Here is a 20,138-nt window from a genome sequence, read left to right as displayed (position 1 = left end):
GGTTTGGATGCTTCAAATGTATATTTGGCTATACTAATTTTGTTAATTATATCGATAGTAAAAAAATAAACGTGTTAAAAAAACTAATGACGGCTATTAAATCAGCGCATAATTTTACATATAAATCAAGTTAGTGAATCTTAGTAGTAAAAAATATAATAATAGTGTACTATCGATTATCCGGGAGATAATTTCTTAATAATTGGAATCGAGTCTAATTTAACTGTCCATTTATATAATACTCTTTATATTATAAGACATAATAAATTTAATTTAATAAGTTTAATATTTTAAATAAATTTTATATAACGAATTGTTTAAAATAACTTTGGGCATGGGTTTTCCATAAAATTATAGGTTAAAATTTTCCCATAAAATGATTAATTTTCAAGTCATACTTTTCAATATGATCAAAATTGACTACACAGGTCTTCTGAATACATTGCAATATCAGGAATACCTCTAGATTCTAACTTCAGCGTAATAATATTTACTGTGTTTAAATTTTTTTTTAATAATCCCAGAATCTAACACTTCGTCAATAATTTTATAGTATTCCCTTAACTATTTTTCATTATTATAGAATACTGGAATTTTAAATTTAAAATCATCTACTAGGTTTCCATTAAGCAACAAAAAATGTCATTATATTATCAAATGGATAACAAACCGCTTCATCAACTGAGAAGCTCGAGGACACTATGTTCCTTGACTAATCACATGCTTCTCTAGTATCATATGTCTGCCACATAATGCAATCGACTTATCTTTAGCTCTAAAAAATATACTCAGTACATGAGTAAATATAAATATTATTATTTTTTATTTCCCACAACATTCATAAAAGGTATGCTTGCATATGATTCCTTATAAATACAAGCACACCTGAAAAATATTTTTTTTAGCTGCTGATATACACAATCAGAAGATTCTGGAAAAACTGGTCATTATGTACCACCATATTACCAGCGCTTGCGATTTTATGTATTTTTTTTGGAGTACCGCTAAGAACAGGAGTATTGGACAACTCCACAATAAACACAGTTACTCGAATTTTTTACCATCAAATAGTATTGATTTGTTCTCATTCAGGTGATTGCATTGTGGTCATATTTGTATGCCATATAATTAGAACTAGAACTGAGTAAAAAAATATACATAGTCGCAAAACTATACCAATTTTTTTTTTATTTGCACATTAAATTTATTTTTATTTAATATAAGCCAAAAAAACTTTATCCATACAAAGTATGTATGCTTAATCTAAAACAGTCAATGCATCATTTATGATTTTATTCATGTTAAAATTTGTTATAATTAAGATGTCTAATGACCATTTTAAACAATCGAAAAGATGACAATAGAAGAGAGATCTCATAACCAAACAATTGCTTTCATAATTAAAAATGTTATATGGACAACCTAATAACACATCCGTTCCGAGACGTTAATCACCCATCAGTAGCGGTAAAAATACTACTCTTTGTTTGAAAAGGATGCGCGTTAGATAATGCCACCCTGCGCATAATTTATTTATTTAAATTAAATTAACACTATCCTGACCTAACAGGTTACCGTAATGCGTAACGATAGTCAAAAACTGAGTCATAGTATTAATACATTACATATTTTTTTATATTTATATTTGTACGTACGATTTAAAGACGCGAATCATTTAATTGGTAATCTTTAATTATGTGTATATAATTGTAATTGAATGTTAACGATTATTTAAAAAAATAAACGGTGATTCTCAAACTTTTTTTGTATTATTAAATTCTAAAACCTATTTGAAAAGCGAATCATTTTAATATTTATGTATGAATGTTGACGAGTATTGAAAAACAATGACAAAAATTCAACGGCGATTCTCAAATTTATTTTATTTTATTAAATTCTAATTTTGAATTTGATTAAAGTTCCAAAGTCGGTTGATGAGCAATTAGTTTTATTATTTGACTAAAAATTGTGTATGTGCTTATATATTTAATATTTAAGATTATTTTGAAAAAGTCACTCATCAGAAACACGCGCCTCATCTTTTTTTACATGGCAGAAAATTAACAAATTGTTCACTTTTTACATCTAAATAAAGTAGCTCATAACGATAAATATATTGTGTGTATAAACACAAAGTTTAGCTTTAAACACTAATTTGAATTATACACTGCTTAATTCTAACACATACACTAAATTATATAGTTATATACACTAAAATTTATTATAAACACTAATTTTAAATTTACACTGCTAATTCATATTAATTGAAATGGTTACATACTTATTTTAGTCACTTAACTTAGAAAACTCTTATTTGAGAAAAATGTAACGAAACAGTTTACACGCCCGTTAACGACAGTTGTCGCAAAACTACTGTTTATTTTTTTAATATTTCTAAATGCATCCAGTCGAGTTCAAGGTTATGCTTTATGGATAATAAACCATAAGGATTAAAAATACAACATGTCATGCATCTCAGATTACAAAAAAAAAATTTTATTAATTGAAAATTTGTCTATTTTTAAAATATCTATCTCTGATTTGAATTATTTTAATGCGAGTTCATTTGTTTATTTTTAGAATATCTATCTCTAATTCGATTTATCTTAATGAGATGTCAACCGAAGTCATAATACTCGAAGGTCACCTTTGTAATAATGTTCATCTTCTAAAAGTATAATGTCGATGATTTGAACTTTATTTATATGAAAAATATTATTTAAATCTAATTTATATGTGCCAAATTAACGAAATTTTAAAAATACTGAAAAAAATATATTTTCATTACACATCGATAATATGTGAATGTAAATTGCCATATCTTTAAAAAACATAACATAATACATATTTTTGATAATGAAATCCCATACGTCAGAGGATGCCAACGTTACGTTTGCTGTGGGTAACGTGTTAAAGTGACTATGTAATAATAATGCATATTTTAAGTGTAACGATACCTTTTCTCTTTACGAGTCACGTTCATATATTGAGAGATAAAATTCTAAATCCGCTTCTATCCCATATAGTAGGAAAGTTAAAGTACGCTTATTAGCGCGCAAACCGAAAGGTTAGGAAAGTCACACAGAATATTAAGAGAGAGATACAGCGCGTCCGCTGAAATGCACCCTTGAGCCTACTTACTGCATCTTTTATGAAGTTAAGAAACTACCCCAACCCTTCCGCGGCTCGCTCCCTTAACCGAAAGTAATCTCACGGCAAAAAGTCGCGTTTACGTCGCTGCCAACATTTCCTCGCCGTAATCTCCCATAAGAAGTTTTAATAAAGTTTCACTGTTAACAATGCTTATCATGCAAGCATAGGAACGACTATCGAAGTTCGTCATAAGTAGATTTGCTGCGAGTGACAATTGGAACGTTAAGCTCGCAATAAATAACAATCTAGCGAAAAAGTAATTTCAACGACGCACGCGGATAAACGACGTTTATGCGAAATTCAGATATTATAATCAGGTTCAAGAAATATTAATATACAATATATATAATGTCTTCTCGGTCGCTATGCTCATTTCTGAACGTCGTGAGACTTCATCGTATGTATAGGTATAAAGTATATACGTCGCAAAAGGGCGGCTTATAAAAGAGGTGTCTCTTACAGTCTGAAGCCAAATTATTATACTATAAATAAATATAAATATCTGAAAGATAATCAGCTTATTTTTTATTAGGTAATATATCTATTATTACATGATTATGTAAATATATATTAAGCACTAGTGACAAAAACAGTGTACTCGTGACTATCCTCAAAATAAATTTAAGCTTGCTTCCTCGATTATTAAATATATTATATTTAAATAAAACATAAAATAAAAGACCGCATTTAAAACTTCATTAAATAAATTTCAAAATTAATTAGGTCACAAAAATCTTTACAAATTTAAAAACCTATTTTATTAAATGTAATAGAATTGTAAACCATGAGATAAATGAAGCAATAATTTTTACAACACGCAGACAACCCTTGCTTTTACCTTTTCAAAGTAAGGACGAGCATAAAATATTTGGGTATATTATATATCTAGGCTTCAAGGTTAAATTCACTTAACATCGCAAAACTCAGGTCTGCCCTAAATCCGACGTTTAACAAAAATATCACATAAAAAATAAAAATTTACTATAAAATTATTATATGAGTGTGAAGTAACACCGCTATATTTTTTTCTCAACTTTTATTAAAAATAATATAAAACACATATTTTTATACTAACTATAAAAAAACCTCATAGTATATTTTCATTAGCAACAATTAAGAAACAGTTTCATAATCATACTGAAAAATATATTAATTAACCCGCCGTTGGTCGCACGGCGGCGCAGCGCTCACCCTATCGGTTTTTTTGATGCCGTTTTTTTTGTATGAAACATATCAACTTGCGGGTTCCTCTACTTTTTAAGAATTATGTTTTCTTCAATATTGCAGGCTCAAACACGTGTTTACTAATTCGATATACATTTGGTTTTGCGTATTAGTTGTGTTATATCAAGGATCGAGAGAGAACGTTATTTACGCGGGTTAGATTCGTGCTGGAAATTTTATTTTTTGGTAGTTTCTTTTTATTATTATTTACTTTTTTGTTGTTATTATTATGTTTTTAATTTACTTTATAACTATATTTTATTTAACTTTATTGATACATAGTATAAAAAAACTATTTTGAATTTTTTTTCGATCCTTTAGATAATTTAAACAAATTAAACAAATTTATCGCAAAGTTTGCAAATAAAAATATAGCAGTATTTAGGGAAAAAAACTGACACTACGATAATTCATCACCCAAAACCAAGTGAATAGAATCATCCAAAATGTAATTTTTGCCCTAGGAAAAAAAATCGCAAAATCACCATAAAATGCCACATGTGCTATAACCCAATATGCAAAGAACATTCATCGGCATTATGTCCAGATTGCATAACTAAGTATTCAAGTAATCAAGATCAAAAATAATATATATTTTTTCATGTTATTTTTGAAGTTTTAAACATTTATCTAAAAAAAATATATTTTACTTTTAAAATATTTAATATTTTATTTTTCTTCTTTCGTTATGTAAATAAAAGTTTTAAAGAATTTATTTATTTTATATATATAACACTAAAATATACCAAATATCAAAAAATAATAAATATTCGATATTTAAACTTAAAAACATAAAGAACTGAGAGGCGGCTATTCGCTCAGGCGCGACCAACGGCGTATGCAATACTCGCGCGACCAACGGCGGGTTAATATGTGTTTTTAACCCACTTATCTTTAAAATCGGTGACTACGAAAAAATTCAACCAAAATTTAAGTATAAGCATAAAATGCCAAGAACGTCATACTATAGAGCAGTGGTGCGCAAACCAATTCTCTCAAAGAAAAACATTAGGGTCGCAATATTCAAAGATAAAGTGCCAAGCGACGCGACGCAAATGGCATACTCTTTCAGTCTCTTAGTCAACACGTGATGAGAATGACGTGTATCAAGTATTTCTAATACAGATTCGAACATAAAATTAACTATGAGTTCTTAGCAGGTGCATACACCACATTAAATGAATATTTTTAATATATTTTACAATAAAAAAATATTTATATCCACATGAATAAATAAAAATATTGTTTAATTAAATGTTATGTTTTATTCAGACCTTTAACAAGCGTAAGGACAAGTATCACAAATAATTTTAATTTTGTAATAAAAGTTTTTATATAAAAAATACGGATGTATGAAGAAGATTAATATTTATTTTTAAATGAAAAAAAATGTGCCTTGCGAATGCAACTGTGGTATGACGTTAACATCTGAAACTAATGGAATGATACTTTTAAGTAATTAAAAAAGCAGTGAAAACAAGGTCATTCAAGAGAACTTATTACGACTTTAAACTGTCTACATGAAACGTAATATTTATGTATAGAAAAGCTCGTTGACGATTATTAACAAAGCAGTTAAATATTATGAAGACAATGCAGATACAACTGTTTTGCAACAGATAAGATAGCTAGATACAGGAAAATTTCAACAAGGCTAAATCTAATCTATGTTAACAGTGGCATTGAGTATTATGTGTTTTAAAAAAAATCCTTAAAAAACATTAAGATTCGTAAAATAAAAAGATTCGGTAATAAGTTCTTTATAAGATAAATTGTGGTGACTAAAGAGGGTGTCATTACCACAGCTATTTATATGAAAATGTAAACTTAAAAGTATGTAAATGAAAAAGAAAGAAAACGTCAAAATAAGTAAACGTAAAAGATCACTTTTACTTAAAAATGTAATAAAGAAGTAATATAGATTATTATATATATATATATATATATATATATATATATATATATATATATATATATATATATATATATATATATATATATATATATATATATATATATATATATATATATATATATATATATATATATATATATATATATATATATATATAAATAATATAATAACAGCTTAATAAAGTACCTGGATGAGAACAAATCAATACTATTTGACAGATGTTTGACAGAAGTTACTGTTTTATTGAAGTTATTATAGCAGTTACAATGGTATTATAGAGTGATACGAATGATTGGCGCACGAGGCCCCACCGGCCGTCGCGTTTCTGCCGTGGCTCCTCAAAAAATGTGTTTTGTGAGCAAATAAATCGCCCCCGTCAGCACAAAAATAAATAAGTAAGAATTTTGAATTATGAATTTAAATATTATAAGACACATTAGTGATTGAATCGATAGGACTATATATTTAACGCTATACAAGATATAACAGATGACCAAAGAACGAGCATAACGATCGATAATATAATAGTATATGTCATTTATATCTGCGATCGATTGCAATGGATGATAGCAGAGAAGATCTCTCTTCGAAGATGCATCCAACGATTGCAGCACGCTGTGCCATTTTTTATAAAGCGACCCGGATTCTGGTGACCATGTGAATGGTTGAGAAAGTAAAAGGTGACCGAATCTGTGTCAGAAGAGAAATGGGACTGTGAATTTGCACGGATTCCGACCGGAACCGGAGCTGCATCTAGCAATTATACGTAAAACAATGTGTGTGTGCATCTAAATGCACACTTATACACGATAAAGGAAAACGTGGAATAAAAGCCATTTTTTTAATAGTAATATTAAACGTGCCACAGAGGTAAAATGGTATTCCTAGTATTGTATAAAAGCTTGGGGAACATTGATTTGACTATGATAAGATTAACGATGTATTATATGCACACATAAGATAAAAAATAGTTGTAATTGAAGAGAGAATAAGACAACTATCTGAAATAAAATAGATAGAGAATCTTGATATCATTGACAGAAATAATTTAGTATGGCATTAAAATCTAGAAAGTTTTTTAAATTATAATATAATTGATTGTGGTAACTTAAATATTCTTGTTCGTTAAATTACTGTGCAAAAGTTAAATCAATTAATTGCTCTTTAGTTTTTTATTTAATCGATACCATTTTAACAACTATGAGTTTAAATATGCACTATATAATCTAAAGTACCAGAGCGATCAATAATTGTAACGCTGCATTTAGCCTACAAAATAATATATAGCGAATGAATTCATGAAAAGCTTTTTAATACTTATATATTATTTAAATATAATTGTACATGTTGTAGAGAGATCACATTAAAAATGCCTATTTATAAATGTTGAAATATGTATAATTCAATGGACAGAAAAAGTAGTACAAATTAAATTTTTGAAACGTTGATGATTAAGATTTTTAATATTGCTAGATCACAAAGTAGATAAATATTCCTATCCTTCAATTTCAATATTTTTTTTAAATTTGTAACATATCATGCAAAACACTAGGATTACAATCAAACGGTAGTTTATAATATTATAAATAAATACAAAACCTAATATATTAACTAAAAATTGTATACATATACTTGTACATACATATATAGATTAAAAAATGTATATATATTTACTACTATTTTTTTTTAAGTTAATGTTTTAATATTAGTTTCTCTCTATTGCATTATTTTTTTATAATGTTCTTTTAAAATACTTTGATACGGCTTTTTGAACAATTAAAAATCATTGTTTTATCACACGTTTGCTTTTAAAATATTCCCTCTCCTTTTACCAGACGCAAGGAAAAGCAGTAGTTATGAAAAGAGGACAACGAATACTCTTAATTCTTGTTTTTCGGGCCATCAATGCAAGCCTCGTTGCAGACTAGCATATCACGTCCTTGACCGGCCGCCCCCAACAAAGACTCTTCTTACAAGATACTGGCTGATAAATTAATTTTGGATTGAAGCTAGGGTTTTTTAAGCCAATTCGAAACGACTTTTTGAAAGAAATAACAGTGTGAAAAATGTATAAATCATTACTATGCGTTTCTGAGTTCTTCCAAAATTTTTTTCTTCTTTTTTGCCAGACACCAGGAATAGTAACAGTTGTGAGCCATGCCAGACAGTTAAATTTGGGTCGTCGGAAGACAACGCGCGCCAGTTGGTGGCCAACCACAATACAACCACAATGGCTGCGTTTATAGGGGATTACCCAGGCGTAAATGAGAGTAATGGCGTTTGATAATACTGCTTTTATCTAAGCTTATGTTAAGGAATGTTTCACAGAAAAAAAATATTTACACAATGCGACCTTGATGAGAAAAAATCAATACTATTTGACTGCTATAAATGTTGCATAGCTCTGCTTATTGTAGTGTTCCTGTTCATGCATTTGGTACCTCAAAAAATACGCAGGAACGCAAACGCTGGTAATTGGGTACCAAAAAAAACAAATTTTTCTAAAATCTCTAGTTTGTGTATATACTTCACCAGCGAGTTTGTGCTTTAACAAATACACTCGTCGACGCGACTCAAAGGAATCATGTTTCAGTATACCTGGTATGAGTTTTGTATGAAATATATTATAAATAAATAATATTTATTGAAAGTGAATTTGTTACATTGTTTGACAACTTGGCCAGAAATGTATGCTTAATGGTACTGCACATCAGGTGATTAAATAATATATTCCTCAATAAATCAGCTTCAATCTCCAAGTTCAATTGAATTAATTTCCATTAGAAAATATAATTAAATATTTTTTGAAACAGTTGCCTATCCATGTACTAATAAAAACACATATGTACCTACTCGTAATGAATACTTACGCACACATATGCCAAATTATCTCAGACTGACGAAACACTCGCTTTCACAAAATTTAAATGCCGGCAATGAGCGTTTCGCGAGAAAATCGCGTCAATGCTCACGGCAGAAAGCAGGGCCGCTAGAAGATTTTAACGCCCTCATTTTTTAATCGCATGTAAGTTTAATTCTATATGAATTAAACTAACAACATATGAAATGTCTTATATAGAATAAAAAAATTAATTTATTACACCAAACAATTATTCAAAATATGCGCCTGAACTATCGATACTTTTGCAATCATGCGGAAAGCGAGTGATGATGAAATCGCTAAAAGCATCATTTATGACTCGTTGAAAATTTAATATTTTGCATTGCAAAAATTTATTCAATGACTTTGAGAAGTGTTAGTTAGTTGGCGCAAGATCTGGTGAATACGATTTACGAGTTTCACGCAAGAAGATTAATCTGTCTCTATTGAACGATCTTGGCTGCATGGCTTGAAAATTTTATTGCTAAATTTATGCTGTAATAAATTGTTGAATGTTAATACATCCATGCAAATTTTGCGAAAAAAGAATCGAAACGTTTAATTTTAAGAATTTTCGTCTTCTTGCTTTTTTTTGGGAAATAGAATAAACAAACTGGTATAATTTTGACCTAAGTTGCCGACATTTATGACCAATTATCCGTCTAACTATTTATAAATATTTTGTGCTAAGTTTTTCAATTTAATTTTTAACCAAAATGGGTTTATGATTTTTTTTTAAAAAAACAGCAAATTTCTCGAGAAATATATTTTTTTTGATTTGGGGTTTTCTCGAGAATTTTTAAGAAATAATTCTCGAAAAGAAGTACTTGTACGACTATTTAGAAATATTTCGTGTTTCAAACTATAAAAAGTGTTTAAAAAATCGTTTTTTTTACTAATTATTAATAAACACGATTTTAAATTAATAAGTCGATTTTTGCCCTAATACCGGTATTGCAAATCCTTGCTATAATTGATTGCTCGATTAAATGCACATGATATCGATACCTGGAAAATTTTTAGCCCGCAGCGTATTATGCTCGGACCATTCCTTTCTATTCTATATACCGGAGGTCAACAAATTATTGTTGTATAGGACCAGATCGTAAATATGTAAGACTCGGCAAGTACTTGAGTACATTATAAATGTTAGCATCCATCGCAAATTGTTTAAAATAAATGTTTCTAGAACCAGTACTGATAAATAAAATGTAAATATTATTAAAGAAACTTAGGATATATTATACTAGGAACTAAATTACATCATTTAGTAAATAAAGCACTGTGTCAATTTTAAGATTGCTACTATTATACCTGTACCTAAAATAAAAGAATAGTAAAAAGGTTGAGGAAATGAGACCAATTAATATGTTGTCTAGTATAAAAAAGGTGATGGAAGCAGTAGTAGTCAAACAATTAAAGAATTTCATTATGTCTCAAAATATTACATCTGAATAACAATCGGGGCTCAGAGAAAAACGTTCCAGTGAGACAGCATTACAATTAGTTATAAATTATGGTTGTTAGCAAAAATATAAAAAAATCATTGCAGCAGTTTTCTTGGATTTCAAGAGAGCTTTCAGAACAAAAGACATATCTAATCAATTAGGAAAACAGTTATAAGATGGTTTAATAATTATTTAAAAAAAGAAAGCAAAATGTTAAAATAAATTATGCGTATTCCAAAGAGAAAATAATATCTCAGGAGTACCACAGTACATTGGGACTATTGTTATTTATATTATATATTATTGAAATAATTTAAAATACATCTGTTTGCGGACGACACTTTAATATTTAGCGTAAGTGATAATGTAAGAGAAGTTGTAGATAATTTAAATAATGAATTAAGTATAATATGGTTAAAAAATAATCTACTTAAACTAAATGTATGTTTATTATTCATAAAAATATGTTAGATAATAATATAAATATATTTTAAAGAACATTGTAATTACATACTCAAAAATTTATTTCAAAATTGATATATTATCCAGAATAAAAAATATGTTAAATAATAACACAAAAATAATAATTTACAATATTTTTATATTGTCCTACTTTAATTATTGTGCAACAATATTAGATAAAATGATGTTGCAAAAATTACAAAATAGGGAAATGAGAGTAGTTTTCAATAAAAATTGATAAATTGGAATGGTTGGATATTAAAGACATATTAAAGATGTACTTTTTTGAGATAACATTTTATTAAACTGAGGTTCAAAATTAGTCACTTTTTATTGTCATCTTGTAAAGCTGAATTAAAATTGCAATTTTATGTTCTTCATCTTTAAAAATGTCAATTCATATTGGTTCTGCCAAATATAAATATAAATCCCCAAGGAAATGATATTAATTGACCATATTCGTCACCTGAAAAACACATTTTGTATGTTTCATTTCATGGACATCCCTTTGCAGATTAATAACTTCCTATCAACTGCACAGTAAAATGGATTTTTTTAATAGAATTGTATTCTGCAATGAACAAGCTGTCCGTCTCTTTGACATTAAAAACCGAACAAGAAGACTCAAGAGAGTGAAGCCACATGAACTTGTCCCGTGATAAGTTTTTGTGACCCAAAGAAAAGTTTAACACGGATCAATATGTTTCGCTACATAATATAATATATAAAAAATAAAAATATATTACTTATTAGCTGCATTGACATTTAGATATAATAAGAATAAAAAAATTTAAACATATTGTAATACCTGTCATTACTTTTTCATCAGATAATATTAGCTTGGTTTGTATTTTAGACTTGACCTAATGAAAATTCTAAACTATAATTAGATTAGGTTGTGGTTTGAACATCAAATGGACGTTTCGCAACTGTCAAATTGCGTTTCATAGATATTTTAGAGCATCTTTTGGAACACTATCGATAGCCTAGCGTGCAAACTACGACTTTTATAATAACATTACAAATTAAATGAGGAACATATAAACCGAATTTTGATCAATAGGAGAGCGCAAAAAATAATTATCTCTTCTCAGAAGTCAAAAATCCACGTCAAAAGCCATAAAATCAAGAAGCTAAGCTTATTGCGAAAAAAAATTCTTCGGATTCCAATTAAACACTCTTAAGCTTAATATTCAAAATAAATAAATATTTTTAATATTTTCCTATAAACTAGAAAATTAGTATAAAACTACAACTTGTACTTGTACAAAATGTATTTCCTTGTATTTGTTTGATAATATAGTCAGCTTATATTGTATTAACTACAGATCGCAAACTTCCTTGAACGACGTAAGAAGGTCGCATATGTATATCGACGGAGAACCATAATAAGGTTTAGCTTAATACACAATACAATTTAGCTGAATCGGCCTAAATTTATTTAATATCGTATAAAGGATAACTAATTGCATAAGCCAATATGTAAGGATATTTCTCATCACAATGATTGTGATATAAAATAAATAAATTAAAATAAACATAGCCATATTTTAGGCCAATCCTTTTGAGTCGGTTATGCAATTCCTATTTTTTGCGGGTTTTTTCTTGGCTGCAGTACTGTGATAGATACATAGACATGTGTGGCAGGTAGAGTGGCTGTGGTTCCATCATCGTTTCAAAGAACACTTATAAATCAACGAGCCGCGATCGCAGGAATGTCTGAGAGCCTCCGCCAGAGTGTACGTTATGATAAGCCCGTGGCCATATTTTCTGTTTCGCATTTCACGGTTGAGGGGCAAACGAAGATGTGTAAGCCGGTGGAGAGAGGAGGAAAGACGAGCAAGTTAGATTTTGTGGTGTAACGCATTATCTCGAAGAAAGAAACAGCAATTTATTTCAATTCCGCGAGTGCTCTTTTCTACGCTCGGTTATCTTCTGTCCTTTTGGAGAGGTTCGTTTAAAGACAAGCGGAATTGTCATATAAACATTAATCGTATGTGTATATATACATATTATACTGCTTAGTTTACAAAAAAATAAAAATATTATAAACACCTTTTCATATCATTAGAGCATCTGCATTGGAATTTATTTATTTATTTTAATTCAAATAAGACAGGTTACCCCAAATGCATCACGATTGTCAAAAAGCAATACGTAGCATTAATCAATACATAAAATATATAATTCAAGCAAAATAAAAATTAATATATTGTAAGAAGAAAATCATTAAATATTAAAATTAACCAGCTCCTAGTAGCTGACATTAAACAAATCAATGTGCAAGTCTGAACTTTTTTCTTAGAAGATTAATCGCACACGTCGTTAACGTATAGAAAGAATCTCCACTTGCTCGCAAAAGTAATTTTGAGATCTTTAGTGGAAGCTTCTCTAGCCAAATGTTCTCACCGTCATCGTACAAATAAACTGATGATGGATGGGATCGAGAAAATTACACAGTATGGCACTTTCGACACTTAAAAGGCAGACGGAAGCTCATTTCTATAGAGAATCTAAATCACTATGTAGCGAGAAGGAGTTCACAACAAATCGAATGCACTTTTACAATTTTAAAGCATTTCCATAAAGCAAAAAACTTAAATTTCCAACTGTCATATTTATGTCATTAATAAATAAGGTGAAGAGAAGATGGCTCAAGCTGGAACCTTAATTGAATAAGTTCAAGTCCGAATTCACATAGAAACATTCTTTAATTAAAAACCTCAGTTTTACGAGCAAGAAATTTAAAAATATTTTATTTGTGAAGAAATGCTATAACTAACAATAAAAATTAATTTATTTTTATTTTTTAGATCCCTTTGCTAAGCGAAAATCTCTTACAGTTTAAGCAAAAATACTTTCGTCAATGAAATATGAGTAGTGTTTCTTTTCGAGAATTTCTCGGAAAAAATGCAAAATCAAGAATAATAATTTTTGAAAAAATTTTCTGATTTCTAGAAAATTTTCAAATAATTTTTTGTAACGAATTAAATTTGTGCGAATGTTTTTAAATGTTTTACATACTTTAATGGCGATAATTTTTAAAAACGATTTTTCAACTTCTCTAATCGACTTCATGTTTGCTTTGGTAATAATTTTTATTAATTATAACATGTCTTTACAATGTTTTTTTCTTTACAATATATTGAAACGTTTGCTCTGTTGTTTTTTAATTTATTTATAATCTTCACCTTTCAAAGAATTTATTATCATAAAAGCAATCAGTAATTTTATATATTTTTTATAATCATATTGCTAGTAAAATCTATAAATAGAACTAGATATGTTCAATGAAATAATCCTCGCTTTTGTCAATCACATATTATTTCGAATATTCGTAAATCTTAAGTAGTTATAAAAATGTCATGATATAATGTCATAAGTTGTTTAATTTTTCTGTTAATAATGAAGAGTGGAATCAAGAAGGTAATAAAATCGGATGATATATCTATACATAAATCTGTCAACCTTTAACTCAGCTGCTCAGCTTTTATTACATAAGAGGGATGCTCGGGCTTCTGGCAACGAGCGAATACACATATTATTAACTTAATATGTCACAATATTTTAAAGCAAATTGAAAATGGTTTATAATATTTAGGAAATAGTGAATTTATATTTATAATTACTGGAAATATACATATGTGTTTTTTTTTATAAATATTTTCGAAAAATTCTTGCAATAATAATAATACTAGTAAGTGAATAAATACAAGGTGAAGCTATCCTTTAATTTATGTAATTTAATACATGATCATCTAACCAGAAAAAATGCAATAAATGGTAAAATTCTTATGTACTACCTTGTAAAATTATTTAAATTTGATTTGGCATTTAAAATTTAAAATGTTATACAAGCAAGTAGTAATAAATATGACTTACGCCTCATCAATAATATTTCAAAATATAAATGCCATATCTTGGTTTAATTTTTTTAACATTATTTTTTTGCATGTCTAAAAGTTGCATTGCAATGTTAACTCGATGACCTTGCTAAGAGACTTGTTCTGAACACTTAAAAATGCCATCAAAACCTAATTTGAAATAATTCATCGGAATTTCAATGAAAATTAAATTTGAAAAAATCGTCTAGCATAGGCCGCAAGAACTATGTAGATTTTCAATTAATAGTGTGTGAATAAAATTATTTATTTTTATTTATAATGTTAGTTAAATATATAATTAAAAACATTTTTATTTATTTTCAATTTTGTTTAATTTGCCCCTCACCTAAAAAAATAGTACGTTACTGATTCAGTAAACCACTCCCTAAATATATTTTGACTATGGTTCAAAAAAGAATTAAACGACACGCCTTTTTAAAAAATTTAAAAAAAAAAGTACGTCAAGTTCAATCGAATGTTAAGGTTTTCCTTATTTTTTTATTTTTACTATAGCTATATGATCCACTACAAACTTCTACAATTTAAGAAGGTTATGCTTTTTATTGACAGTATGAAGTTGTTAATAAAGCGTCGGTTTACTTATATAATACTTATTCGTGATTTCTTTCTTTCTTCTGTCCATGCAGATAAGGATTTTTCGGGCATAGATGAGAGATAGATAGAATCACCGAATGAGCTAGAGACTATATCAAATAGTGTATTCCACATATGCGTTTTATATTTAATGGAGACTTCTTTGTATGTGACAATATCAATATTGCACATACAGACAATTTTCGGTGAAAGACAATCGCTTAGAGGCAGTACATCAAAGAAATCTGGCTGTTGTTCATTACTTTGTCTTATTATTATGACGTAATGCGAATCTCCAAACTGTGGACCCTTCGCCTAAGAAGTGGTGGCTCCCTCAGAAGTGAAGAAGATCTGAAGAATTCAACATCGCAGCTCCGATCGTCTACCCAATCGGGGATAAGTGTTCGCACACCTCGCATACAAATCGACGTTTTTCACGATCTGCAATGGTGCCTACGTGCTAGGGAAAGGGTCTCGAACCATCGACCCCCACACCCACCCCTTATCCCGACCGTTTTTAAAACTTTGCCATCCGAACGGATGTGTTCCTTTTTCGAGGGGGTGGAGACTGCGCGCCCGCTGAGAGAGCAGCATCTCAATTATTTATCTGATCATCTCTGGTAACTGAGGAGTATTAATCAAATCTCGATTTGATACATGTACAAGATATAAGACTACATACAAAACCATAGGGTTGTATTACACATATATTATTTAATAACTTTTTCTGCTGTAATATTATAAAATAATTACATTGGTATTATGAACTAAAAGTGCTACAAAATTTAGAGTATAATAATTTCCAATTAAGAAAAATAAAGTAGCTATTTATGGCAAACAATATTTTTTATGAGACGTCAATTATTTTAAATACCTTTGCTCGTACCTGTTTTCTAATATTTATATACTTTAAAATCTCTAGTATCAATATTACATAAAATTCCGAAATTGTTTATTTTTTAAAGCTTCGCCGTTTCATTAATGGGCCACAGATACTTTTTCTAATCAAAACGTGATATTGCATAATAACGATTTAAGAAAAAAAAATGGTAATATATAACCTTTGCACAACAGAATACAATTTTAGAATTTTTGGACTTTTTGTGTTAATAAAAATAATAAATAAAAAAGCAGCATTTTATCTCTACATCATTTAATGCGATAAAATTGTCTTAGAAGCAATATTATATATAATCAATCATATTTTACCATGAAATAATTAACTGATTGTAGATATTTTGACTATCAATGTAAACTGATATATTTGTAAGAGATAAAGTTTTGTGTCGATATGAATTAAATTATAAGAGTTATCATGCCAATGATTAAATGACAAAAAATGTTTTTTTATAATATTTAATATTAATATATCATTATATGGCCAGACTAACATCTTTAATGGCAACAATAGATTAGTATTTTTGAGATATTTAAGATGTTTTTAATGCTGCATATAAAGAGGAACACCATTAACTGAAAGCCTTTTTTCTAAGCACTTTTTTACCTATGTCATATTCAGGTAAAAGTTGAGAACGAGATCTCGTGAATAATCAATGACAATAATAAATAAAGAATATGATATTAAAGCGTATTTCAAGTCCTTTCTGTTGATGTATCACACAGTAACATAAATATAATTTTCTCCCATTATTTTATCCTTTCCTCATTTAAAATCTCAAAAATTGTATTATTATAACAATAAAAAGATAAGGTTTTATTTATCCAAATACTATATCCTATTTTCTGGGTAATGATTTCATCCTAATAATTATTCTGAAAAGATTTAATTTTTTTATTATCTACACCCGATATAGATATAGATTAGATAAGATAGAGTGAAAGACTCTTCGAAACGTCAGACGCTGGATTCAAGTAAGATCGCAATGTCATCCGTAGCCAATATTGATCATAAATATATAAATATTGATCATACATACATATCGGGTGGTTATCTAATCACTCACAACCATGTAAACACAATCAATAACCACTTAATAAGTATTAGGACACTAGAAGTCTAATTTTTAATTAATATATTTTATACATTAAGAACTATTATCTTAGCTTATAATCAATATACGTCATTATGCACGATCGATTTTTCAGAAATAATTAATAGTGAACTATTAATTTGTAATCTTAATAATCTAATCTAATAAAATATGTAACTATTTTATTTACAAATAATAAATATGCCTATGATTTTTTATATGGGCATTGAATTTTCAAATTAAAAACACTGATTTATATTATTACCTAAGAATCAAAAACACGATTTATACAAAAAAATCAGTATACAAAACAATGGCTAAATAAATACTTTTTTTTAGATATTAAAGTAGATTTTATTGCAGCAACAATAAAAATCCTAGAAATCTTGATATTATTTTACATGTAATATTCATAACTATCACATTTATTTAAGATTTAAAAAGCAGGAGACAGCAATAAAATACAGATGGAAGCAATGAATTGATCTGTCAAGAGAAATCTGGAATTTTCAAGCACGTGTTCTTTAAAAATTACTCTTCAATTCACATAGTATTCCCAGCTTTTAATGATTAACAATTTATACTCAACACTAAATACAATAAGAGTGTGAAAATCACGTTTACTGCATTGCAACTTATTCTAAGAAGCAAGACAAAGCAATAAAAATATAACTAAAGACAATGGATTTGTAAAAGAATCGGTATTCTCAAATATTTACCTTTTTAGAATTTATTATCAGTACACATAGTATTACAGTTTTTAACATCAGGACTTTTTAAAATATTTAATGAAAAGAATAGCCACAAAAATATATTTAAGAGCAATGCATTATTCAATGAAAAGAAACGGTATTTTTAAATACGCACTTTTTAGATTTTTTTTGCTACACATAGTATTAAGAGTTTTCAATGCTCACTTCAATTTTAACATAACCTTAAATAAGAGTGTGATGAATCACGTTTATTGTATTTTAAAAATCAGGAAACACAGCAATAAAAATATATCTAAAGATAGTGCATTTATTCGTCAAAGAAATCGGTATTCTTAAATACCCACATTTTTAGAAAGAAACTGTTAAATGCAGCCTACTGAAGTCTATGATATTTATAGTATTATTTTGAAAGTAATAATAATTTAATCGACTAATTAATACACATCTAATTATATTATTATATTTATATTTTCATATAATTTATGAATTAATAAATTATTATCATGGCTACATAGTCTAGTGCACGACTAATTTAATTCAATAAAATTTAATAAAATAAGTCCTGAATTATTAATATTATACCTTACTGTGCATCTGCTAATTCATGCATACTACAAGAATTATAGTGAAATAATTTATGTCATTTATACATAATACAAATACTAACTTTTTATTACTATAATTATTTTTAACCATTTCTAACATATTTAAAAATATTTTTTTTAAATAATTTGTGCTATATCAATAACTAGTACTGATATATTTTAATATAGACAGGATCTGTTAAAACAGTCCTTGATCTATCAAAAACTTTACGAACGGTTTCAGTATATTTCCTCATAAACATAAACACATCATAAACACATGATATATAATGCATTTAAATTGGCTAAAATGTATTACTTTGATAACCAAAAACATGAACTTATGCATAATGCAATAATTCACTTAATTAAAAAAAATACAAGTTTGATTACAAAACGAGTTTGTGTAATATATTATATATTCAAGCATTAATTAAGATTATTATTCTTGTTTTTTATCAATACTGCTGACGATATGAGGAAAATAATTAAAAAATATTATCAGCATCACCACGTTAAGTCTAAATTTCAAAGTCACTAAATCCTATGCGGAATTCGATTGAAACAATAATGAAATAATAATAAAAAATTACTTACCATTTTACAGCCGTATCATCGCCTGCGCCCACTTCAGATTTTGGAATATGGATGAAGGATTCTGGGATATCAGCCATCTTTAACACCTGATGAAAATAAAACGGTGCTCAATGTAGCATGGCCTAAATAACACTGTTTAGATGAGTAAGGTTAAACATGGAACATACTAGTTACACACGTACGTTTTCAGTGAATCGAATTGATTTGTTGTAGTACACAATGGATAATCGAACTCACTCAGGTATAAAAAAACAAACGATAGAAAATGTAAATGAATTATTATTATTATGTATAATTCAAAATATAATATCGTTATATAAATATATTTTTGGCCTTGATGAAAAATAAATGAATCGTTATTATTTAAAAAATATGTTTGTTAAGAAAATATTTGAAAGAGGAAAGAAAATAATTTATTTTAAATCCATACATATTATTTAAAAATGCATTATTAATTATATTATATAAATGTATTTAATATATATTATCCAATCTATGACTGTGACTGAAACAAGATGCTTGTAATAAATAACCATATTTTTAATTAATTTTACGAGAGGTGATCTGTTCTTTTTTTATTTATACTTTTTAATCAAGTTATGTTTATATATTTTTTCATAGCTCCTATACATTATAATATTAACAAAATAGCATTTTTTGTACGAGTTTAAACTGAAACACTGTGGCGCAGC

At 27.8% G+C, this 20,138-nt stretch overlaps 1 protein-coding gene across 2 annotated transcripts in view; it reads right to left on the bottom strand.

Annotated features, from left to right (window-relative positions):
• MESK2 (misexpression suppressor of KSR 2) overlaps positions 1-20,138 on the bottom strand; it is a 244,284-nt gene that overhangs the window by 150,802 nt on the left and 73,344 nt on the right. For both annotated transcript variants that reach the window (XM_088188171.1, XM_088188169.1), the window contains exon 2: positions 19,447-19,532. In XM_088188171.1, the coding sequence (XP_088044297.1) occupies positions 19,447-19,523 (77 nt within the window). In that variant the 5' untranslated portion in view covers positions 19,524-19,532. The remainder of the gene's footprint in view (positions 1-19,446; positions 19,533-20,138) is intronic.

Source organism: Plectrocnemia conspersa, unplaced genomic scaffold (genome assembly GCF_051122295.1).
Source record: "Plectrocnemia conspersa isolate PC_06_02 unplaced genomic scaffold, ASM5112229v1 ptg000006l, whole genome shotgun sequence".
NCBI lineage: Eukaryota > Metazoa > Arthropoda > Insecta > Trichoptera > Polycentropodidae > Plectrocnemia > Plectrocnemia conspersa.
This window is presented reverse-complemented; position numbering and strand designations above follow the sequence as displayed.